Source organism: Crocodylus porosus, unplaced genomic scaffold (assembly GCF_001723895.1).
Source record: "Crocodylus porosus isolate Cpor-Errol unplaced genomic scaffold, CroPor_comp1, whole genome shotgun sequence".
Classification (NCBI taxonomy): domain Eukaryota; kingdom Metazoa; phylum Chordata; order Crocodylia; family Crocodylidae; genus Crocodylus; species Crocodylus porosus.
The window spans coordinates 22,405,104-22,416,793 of record NW_017728943.1 but is presented as its reverse complement, the minus strand read 5'-3'; the positions used below and the strand labels follow the sequence as shown (position 1 = coordinate 22,416,793).

The 11,690-nt window shown below is 50.8% G+C and overlaps 1 protein-coding gene across 1 annotated transcript in view; it reads right to left on the bottom strand.

Moving 5' to 3' along the window:
* BLOC1S3 (biogenesis of lysosomal organelles complex 1 subunit 3) overlaps positions 1-720 on the bottom strand; it is a 4,635-nt gene extending 3,915 nt beyond the window's left edge. Inside the window, 1 exon segment of the mRNA XM_019548548.1 lies at positions 668-720. Coding sequence (XP_019404093.1) covers positions 668-720 — 53 coding nt within the window.
* Between the last annotated feature and the right edge of the window lie 10,970 nt (positions 721-11,690).

Genomic DNA, 11,690 nt, shown 5'->3' with positions numbered 1-11,690 from the left:
GGGCTGGAAGCTGACATCAGGCATGCGTAACCAGTGGGGCTGATTAACCACTGGATCTCACTCCCAGGGATCTGGTGGATTCTCCATCTCTGGGTGTCTTCAAGTTAACACTTGCTGCCTTTATGGAAAACGTTTCGGCTCAGTGGTCCCCATCCTTTTGGCTCAACACGACAGACATGTTGCAGGATCAGTCTGTGGTCTGGATCACATCATCCAGCATATGGGCTTGGCCTGTAATGTGACTCCAGGCACAGAGCCACAGGGCTTAGAAATGTAGTGCCAGGGGAGCAGTGGCAGTGTTAGTTCCCACTGCTCCCATGCCATCAAGATCTGGACCCAGGAGCAGCCCAGTTGGATCTGGCTCTCGGAAGTTGAGCATGGCTGCTCCAGCCAAACCCAGTTCAATATGAGGGCAGGCACAGGGACATGATTGCAGCACAGTCCCCCCTATACCTCCCTGCCCCCCAGGTGTCTGATAACAGGACCTTTCTGCCTGTGAGTCAGCAAATGTGGGGATAATCCCATTTGTAGCTGGTCCAGGATAGGCTCCCTAGCAGACAAGTCCTGGTGTAAAGCCCTAGGCAGGGCCCTGTCCAGGCCTCAGCCAGTTCCTGTTTCCCTGTGTTCCTCACACTGACTAGCTCTCTGCTCTTGTCTACTTTCTCACTTCATGTATCGCTTTATGAAAGGAGCCTTCTCCAGCTTGGGCATCAGTGACATTGTGATTGCCATCCTGTGAGTAATGGGGAGGCAGGGACCAGGAACTGAGACCAAGTCAGATGCAAAGTGCTGCTGATGCAGCAGTGCCTGGAGCCAGTGAAAAGGGCTCATGAGCCTGGGTATGAGCTATTGGCCCAGTTGGGTGGGACCTGGTGAACACCCTGTTCTGCATTCCCTGCTACTCAGCAGGCCTCTGTCCCAGTGCAGTGGGCTAGGGATCGCTTGGATCTATTGTTACGTGAAGGCTGTTCTGTGGAACAAAGGTGGGAGGTGTAAGATCCCAGGCCAGTTCTTGGCAAATGGGGCCCTGGTCACAGAGCTGTTGCTGTCATTGGTGTTAATGGAGCCTTCTGGCTGGCAGCACCAGGAGGGAAGTCAGGAATGAGCTGGGCTACACATCTGAGATCTGTCTGGTGCATGGTCCTTGCTGGGGCATTGCAACATGGGAGTGTTGCCCCTTCTCATCCTTAGCTTTGGGGACAGACTGTAGCACGCCTTTCCTGCTTTCTCTTTCTGCCAGGCAAGTTTCAGGTGGTGACCCAGAAGTCCAGAGCTGCTCTTGCTGTGGGCTGGGACTGGATGGGGGAGAGACTAGCAAACAAGCTCTCCTTTGCTAGTGCTGACTCCTGTGGGTCAGAGCCCTGGATGCTCTAGGTTTGCTGTAAATTGCCTTTTTTTCCATTGAGCCCACTTGCCTAAGTGTCCAGCTTCCTGTGGACTGAGTTGGGTTCATGGGGCTGAAGAGGGGGAAAATCCTGGTCCACCTTCCTAGGGCTACTCTTGTGTTCAATGTGAGTCATTGATTAAAAGCCAAAATAACCCTGGCCCGGGGGTTAGAACACAGGACTTTCCCTCTGAGTTACTGTTGTCATGCACACACTGTTGTTCTTCCCCTAGCTTCATGAATCTTGGTCTCATGGCTGCCCAGGAGTCTAACTTGGATCAGGGGTGAAAAGCCGCCTTCCCCTTTCACCAGTCCTGAACAGGAGGGATGGGCACTGTGTTGCTGTGTTGGACATTCTGATGTTCTTTTTTCCTGTTGCTCTTTTCCTCTTCTGCCTGTCAGTGAGCTGTTTCAGAGTGTTGAGATCCCTCCCAAAGAGCCTTCCTTCATTTTGGTTGCTCCTGAGCAAGGGTCTCCCAAGTGCTGATGTTGATGTTGCACCTCTTCATGTTTGCCTTCAGGGTGTCTTTGAAGTGCTTTCTTTGTCTTCCACTACTTCACTGACCTTCTTTCAGCAGTGAGAAAAAAATTCTCTTTGGAAGGCGGGAATCAGGCATGCGAACAACATGACCTGTCCAGCAAAGTTGGTTTTGGATGATCATGGCCTAAATTTGCTTCAGCCAAGACGCTGATGTTTGTATGTCTGTCTTCCCAGCTAATCCAAAGGACCTTGTGAAGGCACTGTTGTTGGTACTTTTCCAGGCTCTTGAGATGTCTTCTGTACATGGTCCAACTTTCTGAGCCATACATCAGAGTTGGAATGACAATAACTTGATAAACCAAGAGCTTTGTTTCAGCAAGGATGTCATGATTTAAAAAGACTCTCTTACTCAGATGTCCAAAGGCTGCACTCACGCATTTCATGGTGTTGTATTTCTGTGTCAATGTCTGCCTTTGAGGAAAGATGGTTTCCAAGATGGGCAAAGTGATCCACATTCTTCAGCAATTCTCTGTTGATTGAATGGAGGGGGGTTTGTTTCTCCATTTGGAGCAGGTTGGTAAAGGACTTGCGTTTTCTTGATGTTTAGAGTTAGGCCAATACTGTCATAGCCTTCCGAGACTACATTAAGAATGGTTTGGAGGGCTGTTTCAGATTGAACAACAACAGCATTGTCATCCACATAGTGGAGCTCTATTATGGATGTTGTCATAGTCTTCCTTTTGGACTTGAGTCTGTTGAGGTTGACGAGTCTTCTGTCCATCCTATACCCACTTTCAATTCCAGGTGAGAGTTTTCTGTTGACATGGTACATTATGGAGATGAAGACAGAAAACAAAGTTGGAGCAATGATGCAACCTTGCTTCACTCCGGTTTTCACCTCAAATGGTTCTGTTTGATTCCCGTTACTGAAAAACCTTGCTGACATGTTGTCATACAGAAGTCTCAGAACACTGATAAACTTCTTTGGGCAGCCAATGTTGGACAGGGTTTTCTATATGGCTTTGCAGTTTACAGAATTGAAGGCATTAGAGAGGTTAGTGAAGGCCAAATAGAGAGGTTGATTTTGCTCATGACACTTCTCCTGGATTTGATGTGCTGTAAAGAACATGTCCGCAGTTCCTTGAGATGGTCTGAAGCTGCTTTGAGATTCTGGAAGAATTTCTTCCACAAGTAGGAGAAGGTGGTTAGCGAGGATACAGGTGATGACTCTCCCAGCAGTGGCCAACAATGAGATGCCTTGGTAGTTTCTGCAATCAGCTCTGTCGCCTTTCTTGAAGATGGGAACAGTCAGGGCATCCCTAGGTTGGCTGGGATTTCTTCCTTGTTCCAGATTTTAAGGATGAGGTCATGAAGCTGACACGTTAAGTTGTTCTCCTCCTCCTTTGAAAATCTCTGCAGGTATTTCGTCAACACTGGCTGCCTTGTTATTCTACATTTTCCCAGTGGCACTCCCAACCTCTGCCAAGATAGGCAGCAAATCAAGGTCTTTTCTGATTGCTTTTTGCAGAAAGTTGTTAATCTTCTCTTCAGCAACAGTTGACTCATGATTCAGAACATCCTGGAAATGTTTTTTTTTCCAGTGAGCATTGATGGATTTGCTGTCTTGCAGGAGTTTTGTTCCATCCTTTGATCTTGGAGGATTAAGGCCTTGAGTGCTAGGGCCATAGACAGCTTTGGTAGCACTGAAGAAACCATGGGTGTCATGGATGTCAGCAAAATATTGGATTTCTTTTGATTTCTGAATCCACCACTCATTCTTCAGTTCTCGTGTTCTCTGCACCTCTCATTTTGTTTGTTGGTATGCATTTTTCTTGATGGCAGAGTTGATGTCATTCTGCCAGGCAAGGAAAGTTTTCTGTTTCCTGTCGATGAGACCTTGAATTTTAGTGTCATTTTCATCAAACCAGTCTTGACATTTCCTTGTCTTGTATCCTATGGTATTTTCACAGGAGAGAACAGCTGACTTTGACCAGCTCAGGAGGCTTGCTGGCGAGGCCCTAAGGGGCCATGACCCAAAGGGGAGGGGAGTTCAGGATGAGTGGTTGCTCCTCAAGGGAGCAATCATGGAAGCCACAAGCAATCTCTATCACATCTCAGAGGAAAGGCAGCAAAAGGGCACAGCAGCCTCCTTGGCTCTGCAGGGAGCTAGTGGATCTCCTGCATCTAAAAAGAAAGACCTCTAAAGGAATTGTTACCCTTCATCAGTGTAGACCATTTGAAGGAACATCTTGAGAGGCTGGACACTTTCAAGTCAGCCAGCCCAGACAGTTTACACCCCAGGGTACTTAAGGAGCTGGCAAGCATCATAGCTCAGCCACTGGCACAGATCTTCAAGAACCCGTGGCGCTCAAGCAATTTTTCCTCCCCTCTCAAGCTCCACCTCTGTTTACTGTTTGCTTCCGTAGCATGGTTTTGCCTATGTATTTCATTCCTTTACATGCTTTTCTGCTAAGAACACATGCATAAGATTTTAACCTCCATTTTTTTTCAGTCACTTGCAGTTTCTCGCTGGTTCTTTTTAGTTTTCTTGCTGACTTGAGCACCATCTCCAAGGCCGTACTTCTGTTTTGTTCCCTAATGATAGCTATTGGTCTGTATCCTATTTTTACATAGCACATCGTGCACTCTATCTTTTTGTTAAGAATCTGCTTACTTAAGCTTTAGCAAAGTTAGTTGCTTTAAATATATCATCCAGCTTCGTGACTAGTGACTTTTGGTGAAACACAGGAAAAAGCCTTCATTCAGCTGCATACCCAGTACTCCCCAAAATCCATATCGTTACCCTAACAACTATTTAGGGAGTTGTTTTAATAGTGTGGCAGAACCTGAAATATCCTTGACCGGTGGGGAGCTATAGAGACAAATCAAAACCCCACATAGACATTCTTTGTCTGCTCCAAGAAATATGAATTCATAAGGGAAAGACTTGTCAATAAGGAAGAGACGATCACCTATGGAGGAGCAGTTATCCATAAATGGTTTAGCATAGCTAAACATTGGGTGCATCTGAAGCCAGCGTGGGAGATGAGATCAGCTGTGATTGATTCGTTTCAGATGGCCCCAGTCACACTCTTAAGGCATTTATACATGTACCTCTGTCTGCTCTGACGTGCCAGAAATTTGGTGCGTCAGAGCAGACTCAATTAATCGAGTCTGCTGAGCACAGAAACTGATGTGCCCGGTGCTGTGTCACATACATTTCTATAAATGGCGAAATGTGTCAGTGCTGAGAAAATGGTGGCAGTGTGCTTTTGAACTAAAACACCTTCAGTGTGTTCTGGTACAAAACCGTGCTGCCACCATTCTCAGTGCTGACGTGCATTTCACCATTTATACAAATAAATGCATGTGCCACAGCATTGGGCACTTATAAAAGTGCCCGGTGCTGTGGTGCATGCATGTGTACAAATGCCCCTACATTCTTGTGCAAGATGCAACTGTTAGAGTTTGGTAATTTAAATTTCATATGTAGGTCCAGCCAAGCTTCATAGCTAGCAAGATGGAGCATCACTTCCCCAAGAACATGTCCTGGGAAAGGAGGTCTGGCCAGGATGCAGGAATTGTGTGGGGTTTGCTGCCTTGGGCTGTACCAGCAGGCAGAAGAGAGGATCACAGCGGGTCCTTCTGACTTTACTGGCTCTTAGAGTAGAAACTGGCAGCGCCTTTTGTCACCTTTATGCTACCATAGAAGTTTTTTTGGTGGCACAAAGCAAAAGCGAATAGACATCCATACCTTTTGTCATGCCACAAATGACCAAATATGTGGCTGTGACAGTAAGTAGTCATACATTGTGCTGCTTTATTGCAGTCAACATCTATTCATCTATGCAGGAGAGTGCAAGCAATCTGGAGCTGCCCACACTCTCCAGCCCTTGCCTACACCAGGACCTGGTCCTGCACACCCTAGGCATTCCCATTCCTAGGGCACTCAGGATTGGTTCCCCTCAAGCGTCCAGAGCTTCTGCTCAGGCTCCCCCCTTGCAGATGCCTGCCCAGGGAATTTCCCAGCAGGGGTTTCCTCAGATGTGTGGGTGCTGGTGTGTAGGCTTGGGGCACTGGGATTCCTTGGTCCCTTATCTCCATGATGGGACCTGTGCTGACTGTGTCCCCACGTGTAGGCATGGGGCCATGCTGGTCCATGTTGTGGTGCAACAGAGGGTGTGGATGTGTTTGCTTTCACTTAGTGAAACCATAAAAGTGTTTATGGCACAAAGGTGATATCTGTTTCCACTCACAAAGAGCCTTGTTCCCAGGCAAGAGCACAGTGTCCTGACATAAGTCACATGTTGCCACAAACAAACACATGGATGATGATCCCAAAATGCCTTGGATCTGAGATGAATTACACTCCCCGATTCAACCCAGGAGTTAGCAATGATGTTGCTTTAGGGCTTTAGTAGCCAAATTCCCTCTGACGTCTGAATTCTGGGTCGCTGCTTGCCCAGTATGGTACATATACAGAGCACATGTACACAAGCATAAAGTGAATTAGGTCAGCTGTGCCTGAGCACTGCTCTCAGTTTGTAGGTAGGTCAGTGCAATGGAGCCCAGAGAAGCAGCGACTTTTCTTGGCAGCCTGTGTTTCCTGCCTGATTATCCTCTGGGAATGGACACAGCAGCACTGAAGGGGCAGTCTGCCCCCAAGACCAACACTTCTGCAACTGGTGGGCCACTTGCTGGAGCTGAGGGCAAATGGGAGTCTCAAACTGCTGCTGATAAGTTGTGTTTTCCCCCTGAGTCCAGGTCTGTGTGTTAGTGCAGGGGTGGGCAAAATTTGGCCTGTGGGCTGGATGTGGCCCACCAAGCCATTCTATCCAGCCTGCAAGGCCCCTAAAAATTTAGAAAATTAATATTGATCTGCCCTGGGCTGCCTATCATGTGGCCCTCGATGGCTTGCTATGCCTTAGTATGCGGCCCCTCCGCCCAAAATAATTGCCCACCCCTGTGTTAGTGTGACACAGAATTTTTCCATTTCCTGCCCAGGGTCGTCTTCCTTCCTGAACCAACCCTCACAGCCTGCTGAGAAGCTGGATTAGAAACTTGGTCCCTATTTCATGGAGAAAAAAATGTGGCACAGCAAGGGAGCTCTCATCCTGCTCTGTAGTTGAGAATCACTGATGTAGACTTTAGACCAGGGGTGGGCAAAATATAGCCTATGGGCCAGATCTATCCCACCAAGGCATTTTATCCAGCTTGTGGATGGTCCCTCATCCCCGGCTGGCCCAGGTGTGGAGGGTGGCCCAGGCTGTGGCACGTGCTGCTGGTTTCATTGACCCCAGGTGCTTGGCAGGGTGTGGGGTGGTGCAGTGGCCAAACTCTGCTTCCCTGCAGCCCCCATGGGGGCTTCTTCTGGTTGCCACTGCTAGTGTCTCTGCTGCTACTGGACCCAGCCCCTTTACCCAGGTACTTTGGCCCATTCACCCTGCACCCACCACCAGGGGCCCTGTAAGGACTGGACAGACAGGGTCTCCATGGAGACTGGCTGGGACCCCATGGATAGGGCATGCTCAGTCAGGGGGATGGGATGCGGCTGCAGGTGAAAGAGGAGTGGCATCCAAGGAGTGGTGTCCAGGAGCAGCATCCAGGAGTGGGATAGGTGGGCAGAGGCTGGGCCAGGATCCCAGGGCGGTGACAGAATGGGGCTGGGGCTGGGGAAGAGCTGTGACCTGCTTCCTGCATGGCAGGGAGAGATTGTGGCTCTACCCTGGGCCCATGCTGTTATTGCCCTGTGATCCTGGCCCCAGCCCTGACCCCTCTCCTCCCCCACCTCCCACTCCTGAATACTTGCTCCCTGCCCACCCATGGCACCATCCCATCTGCTTGGCTGTGCGTGTCCTGCCCATAGGGGTGCCAGCCAGTATCCATGGAGACCCCCACCTGTCTTCTTTGTCTTGCACCCCTGGCAGTGGGTGCAAGGCAGGGCCAAGGCCAGTTGCTGCCCTCACCCTCCTCCAGCCTGCAACAGCTCACCTAAGTTCCTAAAGTAGTCCTCCAGCCAAAATCATTGCCTCACCCCTGCTGTAGACCATATTGATATGTGGGATTCAGTGGCAGCAGGATGACAGAAAGAGAGAATGAATCTTTAGCTGGACAGACCACACTGGTAGATATGGGGCAGGCAGCATCTTTTGGACTGGAGGTACCCCTACCTGGTCTTGAGGACCCTCCATAACTTTTATGAATCAAGTGGCTTCCAATTTCAAAAATGAATGTACATGTCATAGTGCTTTACATCTTTGCAGAGGGGCTCCTGTAATGGGGTTTCACCCCTGTTACTGGGGAAGACTTTAGGACAGGGGTGAAGGACTAGTTCCCTTTGAGCAGAAGGGGTAAGAAACCTATGAAAGAGGGCAAAGAGACACAGCTGGGGTCAAGTAGCTGACCCACCTCTCCTAGAATTGGCAAGCTTTTAATGAGGGCCTCTTGTGCTAGCCTGAAGGAGCAGGGTCAGATGACCAGCAAGGCGGAAGGGCATGGAGATACAAAGTGGTCCCAGGCAACCAGCAGAGAGGAAGGAGGATCCTGGCTGGGAAACTAAGATAGGTTACCCTCAAGAGGGAGCAGGGAGACATCCCAGCAGCAGGAAAGAAGGGTCCTGGGGCACACAGGGAATGGACCCAACAATGCAGGGACTGCAGTGGCAGTAAGCTGAATGATATTTTTCTTTATTACCTTTTTGGGCCAGGAGGGCAAAGTTTTATGTCCTGTGCTTTGTTTGCAACTCAGAGGGGAAAGACAGTTCCATCAAGTATCAATTGATAACTGGACTGTACATGGCTACGAGGGGAGATGAGAAGGCTGCATGGAACTCTGCAGCAAGTGACCCTGAGAGGGCTGGGAGTGCTTGTCATGAGGCCTGGGCTCTTCCAGGGTGGCAATTTATTGGCCAGTGGTGCCAAGGGCTCTCTGGCTTTGAGATCCAGGGGGGACTGAAGGAGGACTGTTGGCCGGGGCAAGGAGAGACCTGTGGGTCAGAGAAGCCAAGCTGGAGGAGGGTCCTGGGTTTAACTCTTTAATAGCGGTGACATAGATAGGGAAAGTACAACCTGGCCTTAACTCCATGTCCCCCACCCTCCCAGGGGATGAGGCAACCTCTCCCAGTTAATTACAAGGTGTGGCAGGACAGTGGAAGAGGGAGAGTGTGGGGTCAGTGGTGGACTGAACCCCAGTCAGGGCTGGCCTGCCCTATCCTGTGAAACTTGTGGCTGCAGGGAGCCCTGCGGCCGCGAACACTCCGCCACTCCGTGTTCCTGCTGTGGCTGTGGCCGGCTTCACATCCGGCTGCTCACCACCCCTCCCCCCCGCTGTCACGGCCGCTGCTGGCTTCTTCAGCCACTCCCCTTCCCCTGCGCCCCCCAATCCTCCCTCCCTGCTGCTGCCAGCTTCTTTGTGTCAGGGGGCCCCAAAACTGTATCTCGCAGGGGGTCAGCCCTGTCAGTGGCACCCTGCGGCAGCTGGACAGGGACAAGCGCAGGCCTGAGCTGTTCTGCTTATGTCTTTATGGTCTCATACCTTACAGCACCCATCTTAAAGATCTGTGTTACAGTGTGGCCAGGGCCAGGCCACCCCACTGTCCCCCCAGTGTGTCACGGTCCTGGTTGAGAATCATTGCACTAGACCCTCCTCCCCTCCTCCAGGCAGCAAAAGAATTCCTAGTGCCCAGCCCTGCGCATCTGGGACTAGGTCTAAGGAGAAGAGCTACAGCTGTGGGATTGTGTGCAGTATTCCCAGATCAGGCTGGGACGTGGCGGGAGGAAACCACATAATTCCCCCTGAAAATATTTTCCATCTGCTCCCATTGGAGGCCCAGGCTCCTGTTTAGTCTGACCACCCCCCTCCCCCTGAAGAGCCAGAAACAGCACCTTAGTGACACTCAGCAATTGCTGTAATACACAGACCTGACACTGCAGGTATAAATCACTGGGGCTGTTCGCAGAGCCATGTGATCAACTCCCAGAGTGGTGCATGCTTTTTAATTTAGGCCAGGGGTGGGCAATTAGTTTGGCTAGAGGGCTGCTTAATGAGTTTTGGTGAGCTGTCAAGGGTCACAAAGGTAGCCTCGCTCCTTGACCAGTACCCCACTCTCTTGTCGCCACCTTGGGACTGGAAGTCATGCCTCCTAACCCTGGATCTTTGCCACCATAAGTCCCTTCCCTTGCCCCTGGAAGTACTCCTTGGGGGGGTGGGTGGGGGATTTGCCACCTTGAAACTGGGGAAAAAAGAACAAATTATATACTAAAAGTCAAACATCTACTGTAATGTATTTTAATTTTATTTAAAAAAAATATTGTCCTGATTTATGTGTATTTGTATAGTGTATATAGAGGCAATTGCATAATAGCTCAAAATAAAGTCTTACTCTTGTATATTGTGTGTGGGGGGTGTAAGGGGTATGAGGGAGGCTGGACCCCCCACATGGCACATAGTCCCTACTGCTGCCAGCAGGCGGTGGACCCTTGGAGGCACAGTTGCCCAGCAGTATGCAGCTCCAGCCAGTTTTGGGAGCTGCATGCAGCAGCAAGAAGTGGAGCCAGGCAGGCCTGCCTCTATCATGCAGGGGTCCCCACCGCTCACATGCAGCTCCCAGGACTGGCACACCACCAGGGGGAAGCTCTGTGCAATTGAGCTAGCTGCCTTCCCTGCTCCCTGCTTCCCAGCAGAGACCCAGGACCTGCATATGGTGGCAGGGAGCAGGAACAGACTGCTGGCTGCATTGTGTAGGGCTCTCCATTTGTGGCACGCAGCTCTGGCTGTGTCCTGAGAACTGCACATGAGATGCGGGGAGCCCTGTGTGATGGAGGCAGGCCAGCCTGACCCTGCTCCTTCTGCCACATGCAGCTCCTAGAAGTGGCTGGAGCTGTGCACCACTGGGCAGCTGTGCCTGTGCAGGCCGTGAGCACCCTGAAGGCCTGCTGCCTGCAGCTGCTGTGAGCCATTCAGGGGAGGCAGGTTGGGAGGGTACCCACACCCCCGCACCCTCCCTCACACCCCATAAACCCCATACACCCACACCCTGACCACTAGAGATCCATGTTCCTGCCACCCCACTGGATGCGGGCCCTGGGCTCTGCACTCCACCCAGCCCTGGCCCCACACTCCCGCCCAGCTGCTGCTTCCCCATGCCTGCTGCCACTTCCCTGCCTGCTGCCCAGAGTGAGTGCTGCATCAGGGGCATAAGAAGGAGCTGTTGGAGGTTGGGGAAGCTGAGCAGGTCCCCTGGCAGCTGCAGCAGTGGCACCAGCTGCCCCACCTGGAAACTGTGCATGCTGGCCAGAGCCAGGGCCAGGGCCCTCCCATGCATGATGGTGGGAGTGAAGCATGCAGGCTAAGCAGGCTACAATTAATTGGTGGGCATGCATGGGCTGGGTGAAATTGCCTGGTGGGCTGGATTTGGCTTGCAGGCTGTATTTTGCCTGCCCCTGATCCAGTCTGTCCTGGGTTAAAAATAGATACAAACCTAGCAAACAGGGACAGAACCTGTGCATTGCTGGAAGCAGTGTTAACAGGGGTCTCTTTGGTGGGTGCTCTACAGCCAGGAGGGGCACCTCAGCCTCAAAGACTGTGGGAGTTCAGATGTGTCCTGCTTCTTGCCCTGCCTGTTAGCTGGCTCCAGGTAGCTCTCTGCTCAGGGCTTCTCCTTGTCATAGGAGCTTGACTTATCCACAAACCAGACTTTCACTTTTGTTTCTTTCATTTCTAAATACTGTTTTCCCTTTTCAAACAACTTCCCCTTGTTGTCTGTTTCAGAAACTACTGGAAGAAGGACACTAATTTGTTGTTTTAAAATCTTGGACTGGGGAACAA